The sequence below is a fragment of the Suncus etruscus genome, chromosome 11 (assembly GCF_024139225.1).
Source record: "Suncus etruscus isolate mSunEtr1 chromosome 11, mSunEtr1.pri.cur, whole genome shotgun sequence".
NCBI classification, from domain to species: Eukaryota; Metazoa; Chordata; class Mammalia; order Eulipotyphla; family Soricidae; genus Suncus; species Suncus etruscus.
Window position 1 is genome coordinate 57,857,477 of NC_064858.1, and position 14,193 is coordinate 57,871,669.

Consider the following 14,193-nt stretch of genomic DNA (forward strand, 5'->3'; position numbering starts at 1 on the left):
TTCTGGAACATTTCATTGAACTATTTTTTTTCAGGGGACTTCAGAACACTCTCAGCGGTGCTCTGCACTGCTACTGGCTCTGCACTCAGGAATCATTACAGCAGGCTTGGGACCATATGGGACTCCAGGGATTGAAACTAGATTGGCCTCATGCAAAGCAAGTGTCCTATCTGCTATACTATCTGTCCAGTCCTTCATTAAAATATTATTGTTGTTTGTTAGTTTTTAGGCCATACCCAGAGGTATAATTTTAAATGAAATACATATATAATGGTTATTTGTAAAAAACATTTGACTTTACCCATGTAACGTCATTTTTGGTTTTATTTTTTGGGCCACACATGGCAGTGCTTAGAAGCTACTCCCAGTTTGGGGCTTCATGGTGGTGGTGGTGGTGGTGGTGGGGTGTCACTCCTAGTGATGCTTGGGGGATCATATGGTGGCAGGGGTCAAACCCAGCATTTCTGCATGCAAAGCATACACTTTAGCCATTTAAGTTCTCTCTTTGGCCTATGTGATTCTGCCCATATCACTTTAAATGCGGGATAAACAGTAAGAAAGTACATACTGAAATTCTCAGAGCTCAGATTGCATGCTTGATATCAGGTTGGCCTAGGAGAAATCAGAGCCCTTAACATTCCTCTTCGGTCACTGTCAGTGGACAGTGAAGTCTTGCTCTCTTCTTGGAGGGTCTTCTGCTTTCTCCCCTGCAGTTTCCTCTTTCTTTCTTTATCCCCTTTCCTTTCCTTTCTCAGCAGACACCATTTGCCCTTTCACTGCAGGTAGCAGACAAGTGCTGACTGGTTCTCATGAGTCAGAGATCATGAGGTGCCCTGAGGCCCAGAGTAGGAATCTTGATTTCCCTTTGGGGCCAGTAACCTTCCTGCCCCTGTGCTGCCCAAGGGGACTTGCTGTTCCCTGCCCCTTCCACCCTCGAGGCACACCCTGGGAGGTCTCTGTGCTGGGCAGTAGCTTCTCTACCTGAGGTCCTGTGGGGAGAGCCAGCCCACTGGTGGGAAACGTTCTTTCCCGTCTCTTCCTTCACACTCTAGATGTCCAGGTGCTCTGGAGGTTAGGGTCCTGGGAACAGAGGGACCTGTTGACCTCTTTAGACCCTTTAAAGACGTAAGTGTTCCTCACACTTGAAGGTTCTTACTCTCACACATAGACATCTGGTAAAGTTCCGCAAACACTATGAAGTAGGTCTTTTCAACGACTTGGGTTTTGCAAGACTTGACTCTTCAGCTTCTTGACATGGAAACACTCCTGGGTAGGAGATATTGGGAGTTTGGTGACTCACATTATTAAACTATTGTTTCTTGTGAGCAGCTTAAAAATGGGAACACTTAAACCTTGGGGGTCCAGGGGTCTTGCATGCAGATAACCCCAGTTTTATCCCCCACATCATATACCATCCTCCAAACACCAGCCATGAACACTGTTAGATGTCCCCCCACCAAAAAAAAAAAAACCCTTTAATTTTGGCAATAATAAATAGAAAACAATGTTATCAATTACAACTTTTCAGCAAATTCAGTTGCTACACTTCTGTATTTGCTATACTGTACTAAAGATGTTTTATAGAAACTTTTTTCTAAAATAACTTACCAATCACCTGTATCCTCAATACCATATTATTTTCCAGAAAGTATCGATAGAGTCAATAAAATTGCTCACTTTTCCTAACACTGTGTTCTTTTTAAAGCAGTGTAACTATGATTAAGTCAAATTGTTTTTTAAAAAAAATAAAGGTCGGGGCCAGAGTGGTGGCACAAGTGATCGGGTGTTTGACTTGCACGTACTTACCTAGGACGGACCGCGATTTGATCCCTTAGTGTCCCATAAGACCTCGCAAGCCAGGAGGGATTTCTGAACGCATAGCCAGGAGTGATCAATCCCTGAGGGTCACTGTGTGTGCCTCCCCCCAAAAAATTAAAGGTTGGGGACGGAGAGATAGCACAGCAGTAGGGTGTTTGCCTTGCATGCGGCCAATTTAGGAAATGGTAGTTTGAATCCCGGGATACCATATGGTCCCCCAAGCCTGCCAGGAGAGATTTCTGAGCATAGAGCCAGGAGTATGCCCTGGGCACAGTCGCGTGTGACTCAGAAAACAAACAAGCAAACAAAAATTAAAAGTTTTTATTTTATTTATGTATATTTTCTGTTTGTTTTTGGACCACACCTGGCAATGCTCAGGGGTTACTCTTGGCTCTTCACTCATACTCAGAAAGCACTTCTGGCTCAGGGAACCTATATGGGATGCCGGGGATTGAACCCTGTCTGTTCCGGTCAGCCGAATGCATGGCAAACTCTGTACTGCTGTGCTATCCCTGCTATGGCCCTAAAGGTGTTTTTGATGTTGATTATTCAAATGTATCTTAAAGTTTTTCATTGTTCTTTTGGGAGGGGGGTTGGGGCTCTATCCAGAAGTGCACAGGGCTAAACCTGGCTCAGTGCTCTGGGTTCATTGCCTGGATCTGCTTGGGGGATCATGTGGTGTTGGGATAGAATCTGGCTTCCTGCTTGCAAAGTCTGTGTTCTTGCCTGTGACACTATCTTTCTAATCATCAATTGTTTCTTCGTTAGTGTTTATTTGCGGGGGAGGCTGAGATTGAATAAGGGCCTCATATACTTCACATGCTCCCCCACCCCTCGCCACTGAGCTGCATCTTCAACCCCTAGACTATTTTGGGTTTTTGTTGTTGTTTTGGTTTGTTTTTTTGGGGGGTCACAGCCAGCAGCACTCGGGGGTTACTCCTGGCTCTATGCTCAGAAATTGTTCCTGGCAGGCTCAGGGTGGGGGGGGCATATGGGTTGCCGAGATTTGAACCACCGTCCTTCTGCATGCAAGGCAAACACCCTACCTCCATGCTATCTCTCTGGCCCTGATTATTCTGTTTTCTAAAACATACACTCAGTTCTTCAAGAATGAACACCAGTTTGTTAGTTTTGACCATTCTGAGAAATATCACAACCACTTTTGCATGTATGAACACACTTGGCGGTGCTCAGGCTTTTCTCCGTGTTCTGCACTTAGGGGGCTGTCTTGGTAGGGTTTGCGGGACCATGTGTGGTGACAGAGATTGAACCAGTTCAGGCATATGGAGGGCAAATCCCCTGCTCACATATATCTGGCTCCACCATCTTCACTTTTAACATGCTAGTTTTCACAGTAACAACCAAATGTAATCTATCATGGATAAAAAAAATTGATTTTAGGGGTTAGAGAATTAGTACAGAGATTGAAGTACTTGCTTCTCATGTGGCTGACCCTCATTCAATCCCTGGAACCACATATGATCCCCTAATACTACTAGAAATGATACCTGGGCACAGAGCAAGGAGCAATCCCCAAGTACCATTGGGTGCTGCCCTAAAACCAGAAAGAACCCTTGTTTTAAAAAAAGATTTCTCATATCCAGAGCAATAGTACAGTGGGTAGGGCATTTGCCATGTAGACAGCTGATCCCCCATACCCCATTTGGTTCCCCAAGCCTGCCTGGAATGATCTTTGAGTGCAGAACCAGGAGTAAATCCTGAGCATTGTCAGATGTGACACCAAAACAAACAAAACAATAAATTTAAGCCAGAATAAAAATATTTTAGAACGAAATCAAACCAATTAAAAGTGAATACCCAGAAGAAAATGTGTAAAGCTGCTGTTTAGATGCTGTCTATAGATCTGAATTTTTTTTCCAAATTTTTTTTTCCTTTCTGCAGTGTTGGGCATAGAACCCAGATCATCACATATGCAAGGGCAAGGCAAATGTTTTCTCCTAAGCACCATTCCTACCCTGAACCAAATTCCTTTGTAATAATTCAGATATTTCTTCTGTTTCTCAGTGATACAGGAACAAAACCTCCAGAAAGTGGCATTTTTGGATTCATGATAAACTTCTCTGCATTTCTTGGTAAGTACAAAATAATAATGCCTGTACATTAATGAAAAATTGATAACCATAAGCCAAGTCAGATGTATTCTTTGTAGTTTATGGCTAATTTAGAATGGTTTTGTTTGCTTTTAGCCACATTTTGTTTCTTAGAACTGTTTTTGCTTCATAGATGAATTGAAACAATGAAGTGAAAGGCAGAATTTTCATATAAACATTGTCTCTCCAGCCTTTTGTCTAAAGTACAGTTGTACAGTTAGCTCTACAGAGAGACTTACTACTACAGTCACCTTTGCATTAGGGTTTACTTCTGATTGTGTGTAAAAATAAGCACACATTTATTTTTTATGGGGGCTACATTTAATGATTCTCAGAGCTACTTCTAGTTCTGTACTCAGGGATCATTCCTGGCAATGCTCAGGTGAACATATGCTATGCCAAGTATTGAACTGGGCTTCTTGTATTATCTCTCTTATCATAAAGTACATATATATATACATATATATATACATACATATATATATGTACTTGGGGGGCCATATAGGATGCTGAGGATCGAACCCAGGTCTGTCCTAGGTTGTCTGTGTGCAAGGCAAATACCCTATGACTGTACTATTACTCCAGCCCCAAGTTGTGTATATTTTTATTTATTTTTTTTTATTTATTTTTTTTAATTTTTAATTATGAGAACAAGGATGCAAAGAAAGAGGACAAGGTAAAGTTACAGTGGAAGGACAATACATAACATAATTCTCAGAAGTCCCCTTGCTGATATCCCAACTTTGAAATTTCATCCAAAGAACATTAAGATTGTAACACACTATAATATTTCTTAACAGCACACAAGGCAATCTAAAGCCATAAAACTTACATAACTCCTTAAACATTACAGGCATAGCATTTTTTTTTCATTTCCATATTCATGCATATTAGCTTACGTTAACCTCAAATCTTAACTGGGTTCTTTTTAAGGATTAGAGTCAAAGGAGCACAGCAAAAATGGTGTTAGAGTGGCAATTGTTGTTTGCATAGGCCCACCAAAATATGAGGGACATGGAAAGAAATAACCTTGGCCTAAATACAAAAAGACCAGACCCCTGAAGGTTCCTGGCACAAGACCAACTCTAGGCTCCAGGCAAGCTAGATCGTCCAATCCAAGACATTGTCTGTAGTGCCAACACACTTATATTTTTCACACAGTCTCTGTTGTTGGTATCAAGCTTCTGTATTTAAGATCCTGGAATCTGTATGTCCAACATTGAAGTCAGGATGTGGAGCGTCCTCTGGTTTCACCTCACAGTCAAAGTGCAACGCAGGGAGCCCTGTCCTGTAAGCAGGTCGTTGTTGTTGTTAAGTCTTCTCAGTGTTAATGGAAGTCTCTTTTGAGCAGGACCATGTCTGAGCAGTGTAGAGTCTTCCTATTTTTAAATGAAATGTTTGCAACTAGAGTTTTGTCCTCCTTTGAGAAACTAAAATGATGAAAATTCAAAAAAAATCAAAGTTATTTATAACATTTTTGCAGAACTGCTTTTTACTTTAGCTGGTAATTTGCCACAGGATTTTGAAGTGGACTTTAGATACTATTTGATTTTTTAAAAATGTGATTAATGTCTAATTGCTTTGATATGGCCCAGAGACACCTACTGCATAATCTAGTGCTTCTCAAAGTAGGTTTTGTGGAAAAAAAATTTTTTTTTTGTTTTTTGGGTCACACCTGGTAGTGCTCAGGGGTTACTCCTGGCTCTCTGCTCATAAATCACTCCTGGCAGGCACGGGGAACCATATGGACTCTGGGATTCGAACCACAGTCCTACTGCATGAAAGGCAAATGCCTTACCTTTATGCTATCTCTCCGGCCCCGTTGTGGAAAATTTTATGTAAATCACATGGGAGGGCAGAAATAGAGCTGTGAACTGGATCATCTGACACCCCAGAGTATGCACAGGGAAGACCCTCTCCAGGGGCCTTGGATTCTCACTCCGGCTTGTGAGCCACTGGCAAAGGTGTCTGTGACTTGTGAGAAGCAAAAAGATGTCAAGGGCAGAACAGTTTGTCTCCCACTCAGGGGTGAGTATGATTTTCCCTCTTTATTACTCAGAAGGGCAGTTGAGGAGATGTGGCAAGGAATGGTCTATTAGGAGATGACCCAAGTGCTGAGATGTAGGGCTCTTTCTTAGTCCTTCCCCAGACCCTGACCTATTATATAACTACACATTTGCTAGGGGCCTGTCCTGCCCCATGTGACCAGCAGTTTCTGTGTTGTTTGCTGGTGTGTTCTGGGAAGGGACAAGGTGCTGGAGCCTTTCTTAGTCACCCACCATCTTTGGAATTCGCTCATCCTACCTGGTAGAAATTCTCCTTAGGGCTGAAGAGATAGGACAGTAGGGAAAGGCTGCATAAGGCTGACCCATATTCGACCTCTAATGCCACAGATGGTCCCCAAGTCCTGCTTAGAAGGAATCTCTGAGCAGAGGAGGAAGTCCTGACTACCACTGGGTCTGATCCCATCCTCCCCACAAAAATGTTTTCTTAAAAGACAGCTAGTTGTGGTCTTCTCCTATAGTTTTTGGTGGTGAGCCAGGAGAAGTTGAAATAGGTTACTTGGGAAGATCTTCAAAGGACTGGTATACTTGTGGGACCCCAGGTTTGATCATTGGGGCTTCCTGGTCTCCAATCACTACAGGGTGTATCCCCCAACCACCACTTGGGTGGGCCTCTAAACAACAAAACATTACCAACCAAAGAGAGATCATGTTATCACTCATGGGTTTTATATATATTAAAACATTTATTTATTTTAGGTTTTGGGGCCATACCCAGTGGTACTCAGGGGTTACTCCTAGCTCTGTGCTCAGAAATCACTCCTGGCAGGCTCAGGGGACCATGTGGGATGTCAGGAATTGAACCCAAGTCTGTCCTGGGTTGGCTATTTGCAAAGCAGAACATCCTACGGCTGGGTTATCTCTCTGGCTCCCACTTATGGATTATAAATAGAGCTTTTTGCTTCTATTCTTAGCAAGACTGAATCTGACAGGACTCATCATAGAGTGTCTGGGAGCCAGGGAGATAGTGCAGGGTTTAGGATGCAAATGAGACCTGGCTTGATTTCCAAACATCACAGGGTACATACAGCCTTGGAGAGTCTGGAGAACTGTCAGAGTGGCTCCAGTGGTTCATGGCCACACAGGCCTGTGCTGGCGCACTGCATCTCGGGCCTTCACACAACCACCAGCCCAGTTGCCTGAGAATCATGCAGAATGGCCCTTGACTTTCCTCAGCACTACTGCGGTGCCTCACACCCCCACAAATAGTCTATCTATGATTATTTCTTGGCTTTCACCCTGCTTTTAGAAGCAGCAAAATATCATCACTGTGTGTTTTTTCAAAACATAGACACTTAACACATTGTCTGCATCTCAAGAATGAACTATAATTGTATCAAATCATTTTGTTAAACATTAAGATGATGATGGATATTATTTTGTAAATTATTACTACTTTTGTTTTTGGACCACACCCAGCCATGCTAGGGAATAATCCTGCCTCTTCATTCAGGAATAACTCCTGGTGTGCTCAGGGGACCACATGGGATGCCGAGGATTGAACTCAGATCTGCTGCATACAAGGCAATCAAGCACCTTACCTATTGTACTGTTTCTCTAACCCTGAGACTATATTGATTTTATAATTTACAATGCTGAAATAATTATTCTTTAAGACATCGTTGCATATTTTTTTGGTTTACTTTTGGGTCACACCCGATGATGTTCAGGAGTTACTCTTGCTCTGCACACAGAAATTACTCCTGGCAGGCTCAGGGGACCATATGCAATGCTGAGGATCAAACGCGGGTCAATGCCCTACCCACTGGACTATCACTCTGGCCCCATTTTTGTATATTTATGTGAGTTTTTCTAGAACATAAAGTTACCACGTTAAAGGGCATATGGACCTATACTGTTGGTAGCTGTTTGCTCCTTCCACCTTCATTTGCTAAGTTCATGCTTTGTACTCATGCTTGTTGCTGGTTATTTCCGGTTGGTGCTTAGGAGCAACTCACTTTGGTGTTCCAGGGCTATGCAGTGCTGGACATCAGATCCAGGCCTTATGTATTCAAAGCTTCCACTGCCAATTGTCAAGCTCTCGGTCCCATCTCAGATGCCCCTTTCTTACCAAATTATTCTTATGGTCTCCTGAGTACTGTCAGTACCGATCACTGAGAACAGAGCCTGGAGTAAACCTTGAACACCACCATGTGTGGCCTCTCTTATAAACAAAAACAAACAACACTCTCCCCCAAAAGATCATAACATCCACGGACAGGAAGTTTATCTGAACTAATACAAACTCCAAAAGCTATGCAGAAAATACTTGACAGATTTGAGTAAATTGAAAAATGGAAACTGTTAGATAATGAATTTTAAAAAGCCAGCTAATGAAGAAAAATCAGAAGGAACTTTGTAATATTTATTTAACAGACAATAGACAAGTACATAATTAGAAAAAGCAATTACAGATTAAAAACAAAGAGAAAGCTAAGAACAATGTAAAATGTGCAGCTTATTATTTGAAACTGGAGGGAAGTTGCTCTGCCTCACTGATGATGGAGACTCAGATGAAACCAACCTGCTTCCACTTTACAGTCATTAGGTTGGCAGTGACAAAGGCAAAGGCCAGGGCATGCAGGATTATAGTCAGGCTCTGATGCCCGAGAACAGATTCCTCTGTGGGTTTTGTTTGTTTGTTTGTTTGTTTTGGGGGGGTCACACACAGCATCGCTCAAGTATTACTCCTGGCTCTACACTCAGAAATTGCTCCTGGCATGTGGCTGGCGAGGTGGCGCTAGAGGTAAGGTGTCTGCCTTGCAAGCACTAGCCAAGGAAGGACCGCGGTTCGATCCCCCAGTGTCCCATATGGTACCCCCAAGCCAGGGGCAATTTCTGAGCGCTTAGCAAGGAGTAACCCCTGATCATCAAATGGGTGTGGCCCGAAAAAACAAAACAAAACAAAATAAAATTGCTCCTGGCAGGCTCAGGGGCCCATATGGGATGCTGGAATTCGAATCACCGTCCTTCTTCATGCAAGGCAAACACCCTATCTCCATGCTATCTCTCCAGCCCCATAAAATGGTATATCTTTTTTTTCTTTTTTTTTTTTTTTTTGGTTTTTGGGTCATATCTGGCAGCACTTGGGTTACTCCTGGCTCTATGCTCAGAAATCACACCTGGCAGGCTCGGGGTACCATATGAGATGCCGGGATTGTAGCCTTACCTCCATGTTATCGCTCCTGCCTCCTCTGTGGTCTTGATGCAATCTGAAGGTATTTCTCATTGCACGTGCATACTGGTACATGTATATGTGTGTGTGGGGTGTGTGTGCCAGTGTTAGAACCCAGGTCCTACACATGCAAGACATGTGTTCTACTGGTTATTGGAAAGCCACACTTGACCCTTCTAACTCTTTTATTTGTACATATAACTCTTTTGTTTGCTTTGGTTTATATCAATACTATCTCTAGGAACTTGTCTTCTAGGAACACCTGAAAGTCTGCCTAATACATCAAACAAAATTATCCTTGTACTCTTTTTTTCTCACTCCCCACATCATGTCTAGATAAAATTCAGAGTCTCATGCATGCAGACATGTGCTTTATTGCTGAGCCAATCTCAGCACATTTTTTCACTGGGGGAAAAAAAGCAAATAGGTAATTCATGCACAATACACCATACAGTAGCATTTGTATGAAAATGGTAACAACAAAGATGGTGCATGCGTGTGTGTGCGCACGTGCATGCATTTGTATTTATGAGTCTCCTGATCACATAGAATGGGCAGTAAAATAAGAATGGATACGTAAGCTAATGGAAAGGCAATTTCAATCAGGAAATTGAGAATAGAAACTTTAATGAGGCAGCTCTAGGTTGTCCCTGTGTTTTTTTAATTCTAAAATATAAAAATAAATGTAATAATAAACAAATCCAATAATCAAAATTAATCAGATATCTTTCTTTTTTTTAGGTGCAGCCACCATGTACACAAGATATAAAATAGTAGAGAAGCAAAATCAGACCAGTTATTTCAGCACTCCTGTTTTCAACCTGGTGTCCTTAGTTCTTGGACTGGTGGGATGTATTGGAATGGGCATCGTAGCCAATTTTCAGGTATGACTAAGGCTTTCCCATTATGAACAGTGTTGAAGGGATTAAAAGGCTCTGGAGAAGAGAACTGGGAATTTAGGAAGCAGGTTTATGCCTGTAGAGCTATCAAATAGTTGAGACACTGAAGAATTGGGCCAGCAGGGGGCTGGGAGAATAGATAGCTTAAAGGGCTGGGCCTTATGTTTTTTTTTTGTTTGTTTGTTTGTTTGTTTTTGTTTTTGGGCCACACCCGGTGACGCTCAGGGGTTACTCCTGGCTATGCACTCAGAAATCGCTCCTGGCTTGGGGGACCATATGGGACGCCGGGGGATCGAACTGTGGTCCATCCTAGGCTAGCGCAGGCAAGGCAGGCACCTTACCTCTAGCGCCACTGCCCGGCCCCATGGGCCTTATGTTTTGCCTACAGGACATTTGGGTTCAATCCAGAGCCCTGTGTAGTCCTCCATTACCTCCACCTCCTGGAGTGATCCTAACGCGCCACACCAAGAATAGTACAGTGCGTGCTGCTGAGTGTATTCCCCAAACCAAACCAAAATGAGGTAGGTTGATTTTTAAGAAGCAAGTTGTAGGGTACTTGCTTTACACATGGCCAACCTGGGGTCCATCCCTAACATCCCATTTGGTCCCCTGAATACTGCTTAGAGTGATCCCTAAGCACAGAGCCAGGAGTTACCCCTGATCACCACTGAACATGGCCTGAAAACAAAAACAAACAAACAAAACAAAAATGAAGACCAAACCATGACTGTTTGAAAGTTGGCCTTGCTTGAAGCAATGATAGACTGTATGTGTGCATGGTGACATGAGAAAGTGAAACATTCTGCTCTGTTTCACTGTGTCTTTGCTTTGTGGGTAGAACAGCCACAGCCACTGTCAGGATTTCACTAAGTAAGATGACCTTGTAAGAATGTATGTGTGTGTGTGTGTGTGTGTGTGTGTGTGTGTGTGTGTGTGTGTGTGAGAGAGGGGGGGGAGAACGAGAGGGAGGGAGGGAGGAAGGGAGTGGAGAAGAAAGGAAGGAGGGAGGGAGGGAAGAAGAGAGGGAGAGAGATATTCTACCATTTGAAATTGAACTTCTGCTGTTGAGTTCACAGAGCAGCACTGGGCAGTGTCTCTTACAGATGATGAGAGAGAGAGAGAGAGAGAGAGAGAGAGAGAGAGAGAGAGAGAGAGAGAGAGAAAGAGTAGAGAGAGAGAGAGTTGCCTTTGCTCAAGTTATCCGCTGCAGAGTTCAAACCCAGCCCCACTGTAGCCAATGAACTTGGGTCATGGCCAAGGTGGAGACTGTGAGCAAGGCTTGAGAAGATCTTGTCTGATTCCTGGGTTTATTCAAATTTGTAGGTTGCTGCTGCTGTCAGTGGCCCTTCCAGGATGGCAGGGCCCTATGTATCCTTGGTTTCTGGAATTGAAGAGTCAAAAGTTCTGGTTGCATTTCCAATGTAAACAAGTACTCACACCCCACCACCTCATTGTCAGGATTCAGGGAGACCCCAGCAGTACTGGATATCTAGTGGGGGCTTGCTTGTCCATCAGACATCGACACAGCAGCTGAAGCTACTCCAGAGGTTACTCCCCTTCACTTTCTTTCCACAAAAAGTGGGATGACTTTTTATGATGCATAGTTTCATGATTTTGTTTTTTGTTTTTGCTTCATGGTCAGCAGTTCTCAGAGGCTGCCCTAGTTCACAGCTCAGAGAACCTTATGTATTGGGGATTGAACCCTGGTCTCCTGTGTATAAAGCAATGCATGAGTCTTTTGATCTATCTCCCTAGAGCCCCTTACTAAGGAAGTAAACTCTCTTAACACTTGCTGCAACACATCTTTCTTTTCTGAGCCACGTCCATAGGTGACGTGTAGTGCCTGTGATCAAACCCAGAGCTCCCACAGGGAAACATGTGTTAGTCCTTGGAGGCATACCTGCCCATTCCTTGCTCAGGGATGCTATTTTCACAGTATGGAACCTTCCCTGCTTACTGGCAGTCGTAGCTCATAGTTCACAGCACTGCGCCACCTCCTAGAGTTGATTTGGCTTTCTCTGGAGCACTGCCAGAGTCTCCTTGTTTACCTGTCCTGAGTGAGCTGTGGAGAATCACTTTTCTGCTCTGCAGCTGGAGGATGCCAGCTACCAACTTCTGGGACTCAGAGCTGTGTGTGTGTGTGTGTGTGTGTGTGTGTGTGTGTGTTTCACAGTATCTCCAGGGTAGCCTGTATGGCAGGGAAGTCTCTGTGTGTGAGTCAACCAGAGTTTTACCATTGCATCCTCACCATTGCTTCCTGGTTAACTCAGGGAGGCAGGAAGTAAGAGTCAGATGGAGCCTCTCGGGGGGCAAGAGAATGAGGCCGCATTGAAGGTGCTTTGGAATTGAATCTGCTTTCAATTTTTCCTCCCTGATCATCCCTAAAGGAAAAAGAAAAACGGACCAGCAGTGGCACTTGCTACATGGGCTCTTAGTATCTGCTAGAGGCACAGTGACTTTTTCCTAGAGTTCTGTGTATGCTGCCATCCATGACATCAGACATTATTGTAATTACCTGTGTGGCAGACATGGAAACATTCAAGCTTCTGAGAAAACCTCAGAAGACATGGCCTTGCTTCTCCTTTGTCTGTAGTGATGAAATGAAGGTCTCTCTCATTTGTAGCAAAGTTCTCCTGTCATAATGAGGACAGTTCTTGAAAAAATAAAATAAAAGAAGCATTGACATAATTCACTGGTCTGTAGTATCAGAAAGAACAATGGGAATACATTGGAAAAATGTGGGGAGACACTTGGATTGAGATTTATCTTATGGAGTTGGGATTTCAATGAGACAGATGCACTAAATGAGAGAATCCCTCACTTTGTTCTCTGAAAATGCAGTGTTCTAAGTATTGTGGTCTTAGGTGTTCTTTATTTTATTTTGGGGGGCTACATCCATCTGGATTGGGAGCATCTCCACGTGGCACTCAGGTGATGGGGAATCTGGCCTACTACATGCAGAACCTGCACCCCAGCCCTTTGCACTCTTTCCCTGCCCATGTCGTCAACATTTTACTTTTATTGTTTTTTTGGGGGGTCATACCTAATGGTTATTAGTGCTCTGCACTCAGGGTTCACTTTTGGTGGGGCTCAGAGAATCATAGGAGGTGCCAGGATCAAACTTGAGTCATCCATATGCAAAGCTAGCGCCTATCTCTTTATCATCTATTATGTCAATTTGTGTTAAGCATTAACTTTTGGAGGAAATTTTATACCTTTTGACAGTGAATTTTGGGTTCCTTTTAATTCTTCTGTGAAACTATAATTAAACTTTCATAAGACCCAGAAATAGAAACTTAAAACTCCCTTGGAATCCTAAGTATATATTTACCTTGTTATCAGTCCCATAAAAAATCGACATGACTTCCTTGTTTGATGTTCTGTAATTAATTTCCAATGTGCTGGTGAGCATAACCATGAAGAACTACACCCACGAGAAGTGTTATAAATGGGAGGGGGGAGAGGGAAGAAAAAATAGGAGAGAGAGTGGAGAGAGGAAGAGAGAGAACTAACACTGGTTCTTTTTCTTTTTTGTTTAACTTTTTAATTTATGTATTGATTGAATGATTGATTGGTTTTTGGGCTACACCAGCAGCAGTCATGGTTACTCCTGGCTCTGCACCCAGAAATCACCCCTGGCAGGCTGGGAGACCATATGGGATGCCAGGAATCAAACCGGGTCCTTCCTGGGTCAGCCGCATTCAAGGCAAACGCCCTACTGCTATGCTATCTCTCTGGCCCCTGCTTCTTTTTCTGAGTTGGAAGAATCAATGTCATCATTGCATTGAGAGAGGAAGAGATTGAGAGAGACAGAGACACACAGAGAAAACTTACACTGCTGCTTTTTCTTGAGTTAGTGGAATTAATATCATCATTGCATCAGAAACTCACAGATCTAAGTTTGTCTGAACCTGAGAAGCTGGCCTGATTGCTTTTGGGTGTCTCCCCCTCAATTTTTATCTAAGCTTCAGTTTACCCCTCCTGGATATTTCTTTTTGGGAAAAGACACCATTTCCAAGTTTTAACCTTTCAATACCCTGCTTTCTCTATTTTTTTGACTGTCAATTTAAGGTGTTTCCAAAAAGAATCTAAGAAATGTGCCACATTTCTCCCTCACTAAAACCCAT

At 43.1% G+C, this 14,193-nt stretch overlaps 1 protein-coding gene across 1 annotated transcript in view; it reads left to right on the forward strand.

The window, feature by feature from the left end:
- Positions 1–14,193, forward strand: part of DRAM1 (DNA damage regulated autophagy modulator 1) — a 62,854-nt gene that overhangs the window by 14,701 nt on the left and 33,960 nt on the right. Inside the window, exons 2-3 of the mRNA XM_049783192.1 lie at positions 3,844–3,911; positions 9,909–10,051. Of these exons, the coding sequence (XP_049639149.1) occupies positions 3,844–3,911; positions 9,909–10,051 (211 nt within the window). The remainder of the gene's footprint in view (positions 1–3,843; positions 3,912–9,908; positions 10,052–14,193) is intronic.